Consider the following 13698-nt stretch of genomic DNA (forward strand, 5'->3'; position numbering starts at 1 on the left):
CAGTGTTCCGATATCTCAGGGACTGCCATAAAGAAGAGGAAGTCAAGCTATTCTCCAAAACACCTGAAGGCATGACAAGAAGAATAGTGGAAACTAATCAGGGAGAGAAGCAACTTAGAACTAAGGAGAAATTTCCTGAAAGTTAGAAGAATTAATCAGTGGAACAACTTTCCTCCAGAAGTTGTAAATGCTCCAACAGTGGAGGTTTTGAAGAAGATGTTGGATAGCCATTTATCTGAAATGGTATAGGATTCCTGCCTAAGCAGTGGTTCAGTGGTGGGTTCCAGATCCCATTCCAACCTGTATGGTTGGAACGGGCCCGGTGTTACCCACATGGATGCCTATGGCACATGCGCACATGCACACAGCATGCTCATGCATCATACCTGTCCGCAACACCTCCACAAGCCTCCGCAACACTCCAGCTGCTCGGCAGAGCATCACGCAGGCACCGTATGTGTCATGCATGTGTATAGAAGCGCCAAAGGCTTAAAGGACAGGTAAGGAGCTCAGGCAGGTGGATGGGCCCTTTGGAGCACCGTACTGGAATGGTACCCAGTGCTCCAGTACGCCCATACCGTGGCATACCGCCTGCAACCCACCACTGCAGTGGTTGGACTAGAAGGCCTGCAAGGTCCCTTCCAACTCTGTTATTCTATTCTAAAATGCAAACAAGAACACTAATGTGAGCAAGTGCTTTTCCAGTGAGACAGGTCTATTAGGGCAATCCATCCATCCATCCATCCATCCATCCATCCATCCATCCATCTATCTATCTATCTATCCACTATTCTGTTTCTGTTAATATTCTGAAATATTCTATTAATATTTCAAATATTTTGAAACATTTCTAGCAGGTCTACCAAATTCTGTAACAGCTTTGTTCCCTCTGCCATCTGGTAAACACAAGATTAATTTTTCTTGCCATGTACATTTGCACATCCGAACTAGACTGTGTTGTTTCTCTATGTCATATAATATATATGGTTATTGGGAATATGCTTTATTCATTCATTCATTCATTCATTTGTCATGTTTATGTAGTATATATTGGGGAATTCCATGCAATGATTAGGAATGTGGTGGCTCAATGGCTAAGACACTGAGCTTGTTGATCAGAAGGTTGGCAGAAGGTTGGATTTTGGGTTGCTGCCAACTATTCTTGCATGTGAGTCTTGTCTGGGCCTTCAGCCAAAGGAGTCAATGACTCCGTGATTAAAGAGTGGCAAACAGCCAAGCCTGTGTCTGGGTGATTTGCAGGCCGGAGCGGGGGCGGGGGGCAGAACATCTCCTTCATGACAAACACCAAGGCTACAACATGTTGGTAAACCTGAGTCACTGAACTGAAGTGAAATTCAAAAATCAGAAATATATACTGACAACTTGCTTCCAAGGAAATAAGTGCTGCATTTCAATGTGATATATGTCTGTTGACTTCAAGCTGAACTAAGACAGACATCAAGAAACAGTTGATTCTGTGCTTTGACCTAGCAGGATGTATACAATATTGCATAAGTGGTAAATGCTAATACATTAACTCACAAATCTTACATATATATGTATATTCTTTCTCCTGTTCTCACTCTATTACATACAAACAAATCAGGAAAGAGAGAAAGAGATGGAAATAGGAGAACTGTTTCTATTTATCATTCAGTTGAATGTTTAAAAGTAGAAACCTCTTGTGATTCTTGAGTACCAAAACTGTACAGATTCCTTTAGATTAACAGACAAAATGTAACGTGGATATCAAACAAACTATTTTAATAAAAATATTTTTTTAAAGACAAAATACATTCATCAAGAATCATAAGGTACAGCACTTACTGATAGTCATTGGGTACAAATAAGCAGTCAGGAAATAATCAATATCTATATAAATCGTAAGGATACAAGCCACAAAGTTACAATCCTGCAGTCATAAGTAGGAGGAGCTGGGTGATAGGAACGATGAAAAGACTAATAGTAATAATAATGCAACCTTAGTGAATGGTTTGACAGTGGTCAGGGAATTATTTGTTTAGCAGAGTGATGGTGTTTGGGGGAAAACTGTTCTTGTGTCTAGGTGTCTTGGTGTGCAGTGCTGTATAGTGTCATTTTGAGGGTAGGAGTTGGTAGTAAAAACTTTAAAATGTTATAAGGTATGGAAGAACTAGGAGAAGGCTTAGAACTGAAGGACTATAGTAAAAGTTATGTGTTAACAAAATGAAAAAGAAATGTAATTATTAGGAATAATATTGTTATGTTTATTTGTATTGAAATGTATGATACCCAGGTATCACACCATCCATGCAATGAGAAGTATAAAATAAAAATAAATAAATAAAAAACTTGGGGGGAAAAAGATACCAAGCCAACGGGTTGACCTTGACCCAGTCAACTCTCTCTCTCTCACTGCTACCAAGGAAGCAATGGCAAATGAATTCTGATACACCATGCCAAAAAATATGCAGAGACATTAAAACATCAACCATTACTTAATGCTCAGTGGGCATAAGTTAAAGAATGTCTAAATAGCAGCATAGTAATCAAAAGCATATGCAATTATTTGGTTTGTGCTTATCCAGCTAATTGCAATTTCTCTCTGTTTCACAATTCTCTGGGTAATTCGTAGCTATAGGAAATATTATTAAGGAAAATTAACAGATGCTTCAAGAGGCATAAGATATATTTTTTTCCAAGCTGTGGAAATAAGGTTGGGCTCACTGTATTACTCTGTAATGACTTGCCTTGTAATTGACACATAACCCTGAAATTTATGGCTATTGTGTCAGCTGTGCGAAAGATGGAGAACAGCTTTCCAAAATCCTTCGTGATTGTAATACTTTGTGTGCTGATCTTAGTTTTATTCCCTAAGAGTGTCTGCAAAATTCATTTTGCAAAGTGCATGAGCAACGAGCCAAGCATTATTCTTCATAAGTATTATCAAGCGGGAGAACTCATTATTGGTGGTGCAATTTCTCAGTTTTTCCTTGCTGCTGAAGAAGCCAAATTCACAAGGCATCCCTCTCAGGGCATGACGGATTTCATGTAAGGAAATGGAACTATTCAGACTCTCTCCTGACTTTATTTTTATGTTTTTTTCCCCTTGTGCCATCACTCTGTCAAATAGTTAATTCCTACAGCACTGTTCTACGCCTAAGGATATTTACTCATGTAGTAGGGTTGTATTACTATTATCCAGTGGTGGATTCTGGATCCTGTTGCAACCGGTATGGTGCAACAGGGCCGGGCGTCCAGCACATGAATGTGTGCAGCACGCGCGCATGCGTGAACTGCGTGCGCATGTGTACTTACCACCTGCGAAACTCCGCAATGCCTCCGCGACTCTTCAGCTGCTCGGAAGACCATCGCACAGGAGCCGTATGCTCCATGTGCAGGCGCCGTACACTCCATGTGCAGCCGTGTAAGCCCTGAAAACCTCAAATATTGGAAAGGAGTGCAGGTGGGCGGTTGGGCCCTCCAGAGTACTGTACTGGAATGGTACCTGGTTTATATAATTATGTTATTTATATAACATCCAATTTTCATCTAACAGTGTGTGTTCTGGGTATAATTGTGCTTAAGTAATCATATTATACATTTTTGTTGTCATAATTCCTCGCCATCATATCACTAATATAATAACATAATAATATCATAACATTGATATTTAACATTTAACATCATCTTCTTTAATGACTCTCCTCTTTATCATCTCCTCCAGTTCTATTTCCTCCTTTCCAACTTCTCTTATTTAGTCATTAATAAAATATGTTCCATATCAAAAAGTATTCCGTTTCCTCTTTATCCTTAAGAGCAAGTGTTAATCTGTCCATTTCTGCACAGTTTAAATTTTCTTGATCACATTCCCCTCAGACGGGATCTTATCATCTTTTCATTGTTGCCCAAATCCAATTCTGGTTGCAGTTAAGATATGCATGATCAAGTATGTGGTGTTTTTATCATATGTTTCAGGTAGAATGCCCAACAAAAATACCTCTGGTTTCAAATCTATATGTAGTTTTATCATTTTTTCTAGCCATGTACATGTATTTATTTTCGTTCAATATTTTTTTCCTTTAGTGCATGTCCACCATATATGATAGTATGAATCAGATACTTGCTTGCACTTCCAACAATTAGCCAATCTATCTTTAAACATTTTTTGCCAGTCTTGCCGGTGCAAAGTGCCATTTATAAAACATTTTATACAAATTTTCCTTATATGCAGTTGACATAGTCAATTTATTTTTTCTGTCCCAGTTTCTGCCCTTCATCTAAGTCTATTGCATATCCAAATTTTTTGGCCCAAGCAAGGTTTTTAAAAAGAAACAACAGATCCTCTTGGAAATTGAGGTTGGTTGCATTGATAGCAATAGCAATAGCAGTTAAACGTATATACCACTTCATAGGGCTTTCAGCCCTCTCTAAGCAGTTTACAGAGTCAGCATATCGCCCCCACAGTCTGGGTCCTCATTTCACCCACTTCGGAAGGATGGAAGGCTGAGTCAACCTTGAGCCAGTGAGATTTGAATCGCTGAACTGCAGATAACAGTCAGCTGAAGTGGCCTGCAGTACTGCACCCTAACCACTGAGCCACCTCAGCTCTTTTTATTATTTGTCAGCATCCCTCAGAAATGCTTATTTGAACACACTAGCTAATGTAGTTTTGGAAACGGGATAATTTTACTGCAAAAACAAAAATTGGTCATGAATCTTTTGAGGGAAAAAACCTACAGTTTCCCCTTCCTCTTCCCTTTATTTAGCTTGCTTATAGCTCTGCTCCCGAGATGAATACTCAAATGCAATCTGATTTCTTCCATTGGGTGTCCCCAAATGCAATTCATCAGTACAAAGGGATCCTCCATCTTCTGCTGCATTTTGGATGGACTTGGATTGGGGTGTTGTATCTTGATACTGGCAGAGTGACAGACACATTGCTAAGGAACGTGCTTCCAATGTTTTCCAAAAGTGGCATTTGTTTTGATTTTGTATCAAAACTGGCTGCAGGATTCCTTGATAATTTTGATGAAGTGGTAGAAGCAGCTGGGGAAACAGTCCAACTTCTTTTGACCTCCACAACTAATGTAATTATTGTCCAGGGTGAGTTTCAGATACTGTTTAATTTAAGGAATCTGCTCAAAGTAGCAGAAGTTGCAGAAATACTACATTATTTCAAAGTCTGGATTATGACTGCTGATGTGGATTTCACTTCTGTTCCCATACAAAGAAGCTGGGACTTGAATTTTCTTCATGGTTCAATATCTCTGGCAGTGAATTCAAATGACGTTTCTGGATTCTACCAATTTCTGGAAGAGAGGAACCCGCTATTGGTGAAAAACGATGACTCGTTGAGAGAAATCTGGCAACAAGCATTTAATTGCTTCTTCCCCAGTTTTACCAGTGAAATGACAGATGTGGACATCTGCACTGGGAAGGAGCAGCTGGAGACTCTCTCAATGACTGTGTTTGAAATGCAGATGACTGCTCACAGCTACAGTGTCTACAATGCTGTCTATGCCATTGTGCATGCTTTGCATGCGATGAAGTCCTCAGTGTTCAACCAAAGGTCAAAGATAGACAGAGGGAGACAGAGCCTTAATCAACAATCATGGAAGGTACTGTCAAAACTATTGGTGTCTCGCAACCTCTGTGAATGAATTATTCAAAAATATTTCAGCTGTTTAAGGATATCTCCTTACACAGTCATGAGCTCTAGAAAAGCAGTATTTTTTTCATATAGAATATATTACAGAATATATTACAGTATATTTTGTATGTTTCACTAGTGGCTTATTATTCTGTGAATATTTGCTATTATACTTAGTTCCCAAACTTCATTCTGATCAACTAAAACTAAATGAAAAAAATGAGCATACATAAGCAAATCAATGTTTATGTGTTGATTTTAGATAGATGATAGATAGATATAGATATATCAATATATCTATATCTATATCTATATCTATATCTATATCTATATCTATATCTATATCTATATCTATATCTATATCTATATCTACATATACATATACATATACATCTCTATCTCTATATCATCTATATCTAGGTAGGTAGGTAAATAGATATAGATAGCTAGATAGCTAGATAGCTAGATAGCTAGATAGCTAGATAGCTAGATAGCTAGATAGCTAGATAGCTAGATAGCTAGATAGCTAGATAGCTAGATAGCTAGATAGCTAGATAGATGATAGATGATAGATGATAGATGATGATAGATAGATAGATAGATAGATGATAAATAGATAGATAGATAGATAGATAGATAGATAGATGATAAATAGATAGATAGATAGATAGATAGATAGATGATAGATAGAGATAGAGATATATCAACATATCAACATATCAACATATCAACATATCAACATATCAACATATCAACATATCAACATATCAACACATCAACATATCAACATATCAACATATCAACATATCAACATATCAACATATCAACATATCAACATATCAACATATCAACATATCAACATATCAATATCTACATCTACATCTATATCTAGGTAGGTAGGTAAGTAAATAGATATATATATATATATAGAGAGAGAGAGATAGATGATAGATAGATAGATAGATAGATAGATAGATAGATAGATAGATAGATAGATAGATAGATAGATCAATATCATTGAAATATATCAGGGGTAGGTTGCTGCCAGCGTTACTGCCAGTTCGCTTCATGCACGCTTTGTGCATGTTGCTTGCACATGCGCAGTTGCCTGTAAATTGTTCTGCTCATACACAGAGCATTACAAAATGACAAAAAAAATCATGCCGACAATGGCATGGCAACTGGGGAACCAGTTCGGCGACCCAGTCCCAATTGCCACTAACGGTTCGCCTGAACTGGTGAGAACCGATAACAACCCACCTCTGAAATACATGACAGGATGCTTTCAATATAATTTAAAAGATTTAACACCATGAGATATTTTTCAATAAGCTGGGCAATCCATAAAACTCCACTTCTTCATTTCTTTGATTTCTTTTAACTTGAAGTTAGCTGATAGCCAGAGTTTTTTTCTTCTCTTCTGTTTTACATTTCCTTTTTTTTTTGTTTCTTCTTTTTTCCCTTTGTGTAATTATAGAAATTGCCATAGGATGTGACATAAAGTTAAACAGTCTCCTCTCCATCTTTAGCTGTAAACATACATAAAGGTAAAGGTTCCTCTTGCACATGCATGCTAGTCATTCCCGATTCTAGGGGGCGGTGCTCATCTCCGTTTCAAAGCCAAAGAGCCAGCGCTGTCCAAAGATGTCTCTGTGGTCAGGTGGCTGGCATGACTAAATTATTATTATTATTATTATTATTATTATTATTATTATTATTATTATTATTATTATTATTATTTATTTGCCTTGTATGCCGCCCACTCCCGGAGGACTCCAGGCGGCTCACAAAAGACAAGGGAAAGGGGGGAACAAGACAAAGACAACATATTAAAAACAAAACCAACATTCACAATTTCTGTGGAGGTAGATGCTTCTCAGCTCCCCCCAGCCTGCTGGAACAGCCAGGACTTGGTGGCTTTGCGGAAGGCCGGGAGGGTAGTAAGGATCCAAATCTCAACAGGGAGCTCGTTCCAGAGGGCCAGAGCTGCAACAGAGAAGGCTCTCCCCCGGGGAGTCGCCAGCCGACATTGGCTGGCAGATGGAATGGGGAGGAGACCCAACCTGTGCGATCTAATTGGTCTGAGAGAGGTAATCGGCAGGAGGCGGTCTCTCAGGTACCCAGGTCCAATGCCATATAGGGCTTTATAGGTAGCGACCAGCACCTTGAAGCGGATTCGGAGACTAATAGGTAGCCAGTGCAGCTCGCGGAGGATAGGTGTAACGTGGGTGTACCTTGGTGCACCCACAATCGCTCACGCGGCTGCATTCTGGACTAATTGGAGTCTTCGAACACTCTTCAAGGGCAGCCCCATGTAGAGCGCATTACAATAATCCAGTCTTGATTAAATGCCGAAGGCACACAGAATGCTGTTATCTTCCCACCAAAGGTGGTTCCTATTTTTCTCCTTGCGTTTTTTACATGCTTTCGAACTGGTAGGTTGGCAGAAGCTGGGACAAGTAACAGGAGCTCACTCCATTACGCGGCACTAGGGATTCGAACCGCCAAACTGCCAATCTTTCTGATCGACAAGCTCAGCATCTTAGCCATTGAGCCACTGCATCCCTAAAAGTACATAACGTACCTCAAATAATTATACACTACATTGAAACACATTATGGCATTTTTCAAGCTTTTTTCTTATTCTTCTTCCATTTAGATCCATCCCTTTCTTAGACGTGTGTCATTTAACACCAGCAGCGGAGCAATTATTTCTTTTGATGAAAATGGTGAATTAATAGGAAAGTTTGACATCATCAACTGGGTCACATTCTCAAACCAGACTTTTCTTAGAGTCAAAATTGGAAGGATAGACCCACAGGCACCCTTAAACCAACTGTTGACTATTTCTGAAAAGAACATTGTCTGGCCAACCCAGTTTGGGCAGGTAGAATCCATGTCATTTCAATACCTTTTTTATTTTCTTACTCAAAATTTAAAGAGGTTTCAGTGTTCAAAGTATTGGAATCTTCTTCATATATTGAAATTTTTGATTGTGCCCTTTTTTTTAATTTTAAGTCTCTTCCATTCATGGACAGATCCAGCCCATTTCCTTGTGCAATGATAAATGCCATTCAGGCTATAGAAAGACCAAGAAAGAGAGCAAACACTTTTGCTGCTATGACTGTATCCCCTGTTCAGAAGGGAAGATCTCAAACCAGACAGGTAAGAAACCATGTGAATGTATGGGCAGCATTGTTTCTCCACTTTCATATGCTATATTAATAAGCAGCCATTTGTAATGAAATTTCAAAGTATGTGTCGGTGCTGGAAATGAAGGTTTGCATACAGAAAATCTATCAAGCCCTGCCAGCTTGCCATGCCTAGGGGGAAGGGGGAAATGATGGTGTCAGCTGCGGAGATGGCATCCCGGCTGTGGAAATAGCATGGCCCCAGCGGCTGGCATCTCACATGCTCCTGATGGCTGCCTTTGGACCAGCATGCCCAAACAGCTGACTAGCGCTGCTTCAAACAGCTGACTAGCACTACTTCAAACCGCTGACTAGTGCTGCTTCAAACAGCTGATTAGCACTGCTTCAAACCGCTGACTAGTGCTGCTTCAAACAGCTGATTAGCACTGCTTTAAACCGCTGACTAGTGCTGCTTCAAACAGCTGATTAGCACTGCTTCCATTTACATTTACATTTCCATTTATTGAATTTATAGGCCGCCCAATCCCGGAGGACTCCGGGCGGCTTACAGAAATAAGAAATATTAAAAAGGATTAAAACAAAATAAGACACAACAAATTAAAAGAAACACAACATGCACCCAGTCTAAGCGGGGCTGGACCTCAATCAAGAGGTCAACAGCCCCAGGCCTGCCGGAAAAGCCAGGTTTTGATAGCTTTATGGAAGGCTATGAGAGTGGGCAGGGCCCGGATCTCTGGGGGTAGCTCATTCCATAGGGTCGGAGCGGCAACAGAGAAGGCCCTACTCCAAGGCGTCGCCAGTCGGCATTGTCCAGCTCATGGCACCTGGAGAAGGCCCATCCTGTGCGATCTTATCGGTCTTAGGGAGGAATGCGGCAGAAGATGGTCTCGTAGATATCCGGGTCCTAGGCCATGTAGGGCTTTAAAGGTGATAACCAGCACCTTGAATCGTGCTCGGAGACCAATGGGAAGCCAGTGCAGCTCGCGGAGGATAGGTGTGGTGTGGGTGTACCTTGGTATACCCAGTATCACTTGCGCGGCTGCATTCTGGACTAATTGTTGTCTCCTAACACTTTTCAGGGGCAGCCCCAAGTAGAGCTTCAAACAGCTGACTAGCGCTGACAGTGAGGCCAGAACAGCTGACAGATGGTGATCCCAGGATTGTAACCATGTCTTGCTTGCTGCCAGGCGCTGATTCCAAATGGCCAGAACAGCTGACTGGTGCTGGTTGCACCGTTTGGGAGACCCAGAAGGAGGATTAACAGAGTCAGATGCTGACTATGGGGTTGGATCTGGGCATGGGTGTGTGTAGGGCCATTTGAGGCTATTTACAGTGCTGGTAGGCAGAAGCTCCCTGTTGTGGCCCACCAGAGGCCACCAGAGCTGGCAGCAGAGTTGGATAGTGAGTAAGTAGGGGAGGAGCATGGGCCAGTACTGGAGGCTAGAGAAAGCTCGGATGAGGGCTCTGTGTCAGAGGCAGAGATGGGGCCGAGGCCGTCTGGCAGTGATCAGATGCCTACAGAGTTTGACAACAGAGAGGCAGAGGAACAGCTAGAGCCTGTTCCCAGTGTGCACATGCACAGAGCTGCCAGAAGAAAAGAACAACTCAGAAATCAGGGTAGACTTGGGAGTAAAATTACAGGTGGAAGGTGATTGGCCCCTCCCATGGGACATAAGAGGAGAGAAAGGGTAGTGGGATTTTGCAGGAAACAATTCATTCAGGTGGTCATCAGATTTGTTTCAGGAATGTGAAGATCTGTCTGTGAATCTCAGAGATTCTGTGCCCAGCCTTTCCTTGCACAGCACTTCATTTGGAAACTATTTCCATGGCAGCTTTCCAAGATAGATAATATCTGTAGTCATAAATATTCCTTTGAAAGACTGTTGGCCAGGCCTTGTTGAATGGGAATGAGTGGAATTCACATCCGTGTAATAAAAGGGGTTTTGTCGGGGCCAGGAGTCTGCCTTGTGCTTTTTGGGGAAGCCTAGGTCAGAACACTCCCAGACTTGGTATCTGCTGGAACTCATTCATGCTGGACTGTGGCCTCATTGAAACCTGTAGCAAGTAACCTTGTTTCTGAGTTTTCTTGCCCAGGATATGGACGCCTGAGAAAATCGTACTTTCTGCTCTGTTGTTTAGGAACACAATAATTATATTAGTAATTTTACTCATTGGAAGAACTTCTGGTACTTATTACTATTTATTTATCTCACTCCTATAGTTTTACTTCACTATCTTAGAAAGACTTTGACACAATAAGAACAAATATGATAAATTAGCCTTCCATAAAACAGAATTCCACATCAGGAGAATTAATGGATGCATGGATATATAGATAAAAATGTAGCTTTCTTATGGGCATTCCTTTAGGAGAAATGTAGCCTCATTTGTCATGGCAGGTTGTAAGACATATTGCTTTCCACCATTTTCTTTGTGATTAAAGAAACAAACAATTTACCTGATTGTGCAAATCCTGTTGGAAATGTAATAAATATACCCTCAATTGTTAATGTGGTGGAATATGCAGTTATGTCAAGGATATTTTGATATCTTTTCCAGATATGGATGATTGCCTTCTGTGTCCACCTGATCATTATCCAAATAAAGACCATGATTCATGCATTCCCAAATACATAAGTTACCTATCTTATGAAGAAAATCTAGGCTTTGGACTGAGCACTGTGGCTTTTGTGCTTTCCTTCAGCACAATTTCTGTACTTGGAATCTTCAGGAAGTACCACAATACTACCATTGTCAAGGCCAACAACCGCAGCCTCTCCTACACCCTCCTCATCTCCCTCCTCCTCTGCTTCCTTTGTTCTCTGCTCTTCATTGGCCAACCCACAAAAGTGACATGCCTCCTTCGACAAACAGCTTTTGGAATCATCTTCTCAGTGGCACTTTCTTGCCTGTTGGCTAAAACTATCATTGTGGTTCTTGCTTTCCTAGCCACCAAGCCAGGATCACAAATGAGGAAATGGGTTGGAAAACAATTAGCTCTTTCCATTGTGCTCTTCTGCTCCCTTATCCAAACTCTCCTTTGTGTGATCTGGTTATCCATCTCTCCTCCATTTCCAAATAGTGACATGAACTCTCTAAACAATGAAATCATTCTAGAATGCAATGAAGGATCTGTTGCAATGCTTTATTGTATCTTGAGCTTCATGGGCCTTTTAGCTATTGTTAGCTTTGTTGTAGCTTTCCTATCTAGGAAATTACCAGACACTTTCCAGGAAGCCAAATCCATCACTTTCAGTATGCTAGTCTTTTGCAGTGTCTGGTTGTCTTTTGTTCCTGCCTACGTGAGCAGCAAAGGGAAATATATGGTGGCTGTGGAGATCTTTGCCATCTTGGCTTCCAGTGGGGCACTATTAGGTTGTATCTTTGTCCCCAAATGCTATATTATTTTGTTGAGACCTGATCTGAATAAAAAGGAACATTTGATCAAAGGAATCAAGTAAATGACATTGTTTAATTAACTATTTTGCCTCCTAAAATATTATATAATCTCCACATCTATCAATATTATGAGATAATGTAAGTATATACACAGAGATACATACATACATACATACATACATACATACATACATACATACACACACAGACACACACACAGACACACACAGACACATATGGGATGCGATGGCTCAGTGTCTAAGACACTGAGCATGTTGATCAGAAAATTTGGCAGTTTGACTGTTCGAATTCCTAGCACTGCATAATGGAGTGAGCTCCCATTACTTGTCCCAGCTTCTGCCAACCTAGCAGTTCTAAAGCATGTAAAAATGCGAGTAGAAAAATGGGGACCACTTTGGTGTGTCGGTAACAGCATTCTGTGCGCCTTCAGCATTTAGTCATACCTGCCACATAACCACAGAGATGTCTTTGGACACCACTGGCTCTTTAGCTTTGAAATGGTGATGAACATTGTCCCCTAGAGTCAGGAACGACTAGCACATATGTTTGAGGGGAACCTTTACCTTTAACTGTGTGTGTGTGTGTGTGTGTGTGTGTGTGTGTGTGTGTGTGTGTGTGTGTATGTTGTGGCCCAGCAGGATCCGGTTGAGCTTGTTAGGAATATAATCTAACGGTTGGGTTAGCAATATATCATGTAACAATGCTGTACCTGTTTCTTTAAATCATACTGTAAAATGTGATTGGTTGCTGTTTCCTCAATCAGCCATAAGAGGGAGCCAGAATGACTGTTAGCTCTCTGTTAAATGCTGGGCTGATCTGAACTGAGTGTTTTGGAAGCTGGCTGTTAGAAAGTGCCATGAGCTATTGTAAGTTTTGCAACTGCTAGCAAACTTTGAATACCAGATTGTTTGTATGATTATGGACTATGTTATTTGGATTATCCCTTAACTGAAAGACATTGATGACTGATTGTCTTAACCGTGTATGACTTGGACTTCATGCAGTGTTAAGAAGAATAGAAAAGGGGACTGCTGTATATTGTTTAATGGACTGCTAAATTGGCAAAATAGTTGGCTAAATTGATCACGCCCACCCAGTCACATGGCCACCAAGCCACTCCCAGCCGATCACATGACCATCAAGCAACTCCCACCTGGTCATATGACCACCAAGCCACTAAGCCATTCCCACCCAGTCACATGACTGCCAAGCCACACCCACAAAATAATCTAGATTATCTAGACTCCTTTCAGTCTGGTTTCAGGCCCGGGTACAGCACGGAAACTGCTTTGGTCGCCCTGACCGATGATCTCTGGCGGGCCAGGGATAGAGGGTATTCCTCTATCCTGGTGCTTCTTGACCTCTCAGCAGCTTTTGATACCATCGACCATGGTATCCTTCTGCAACGCCTGGGGGAGGTGGGAGTGAGAGGTACCATATTAAAAACTTGGCTGTTTTGGCAGGGCTGGGACTGTTGACCTCACTGTTGAGATC

General features: G+C 40.9%; 1 protein-coding gene across 1 annotated transcript; it reads left to right on the forward strand.

Moving 5' to 3' along the window:
• Positions 1 to 3315: 3315 nt before the first annotated feature.
• Positions 3316 to 12245, forward strand: LOC116521834 (vomeronasal type-2 receptor 26-like). Its single transcript, XM_032236484.1, has 5 exons — positions 3316 to 3406; positions 5257 to 5600; positions 8292 to 8361; positions 8651 to 8797; positions 11344 to 12245. The coding sequence occupies exons 1-5, from the start codon at positions 3316 to 3318 to the stop codon at positions 12243 to 12245; spliced, it is 1554 nt and encodes a 517-aa protein (XP_032092375.1).
• Positions 12246 to 13698: the final 1453 nt, after the last annotated feature.

This window comes from Thamnophis elegans, chromosome Z (genome assembly GCF_009769535.1).
Source record: "Thamnophis elegans isolate rThaEle1 chromosome Z, rThaEle1.pri, whole genome shotgun sequence".
Lineage (NCBI taxonomy): Eukaryota > Metazoa > Chordata > Lepidosauria > Squamata > Colubridae > Thamnophis > Thamnophis elegans.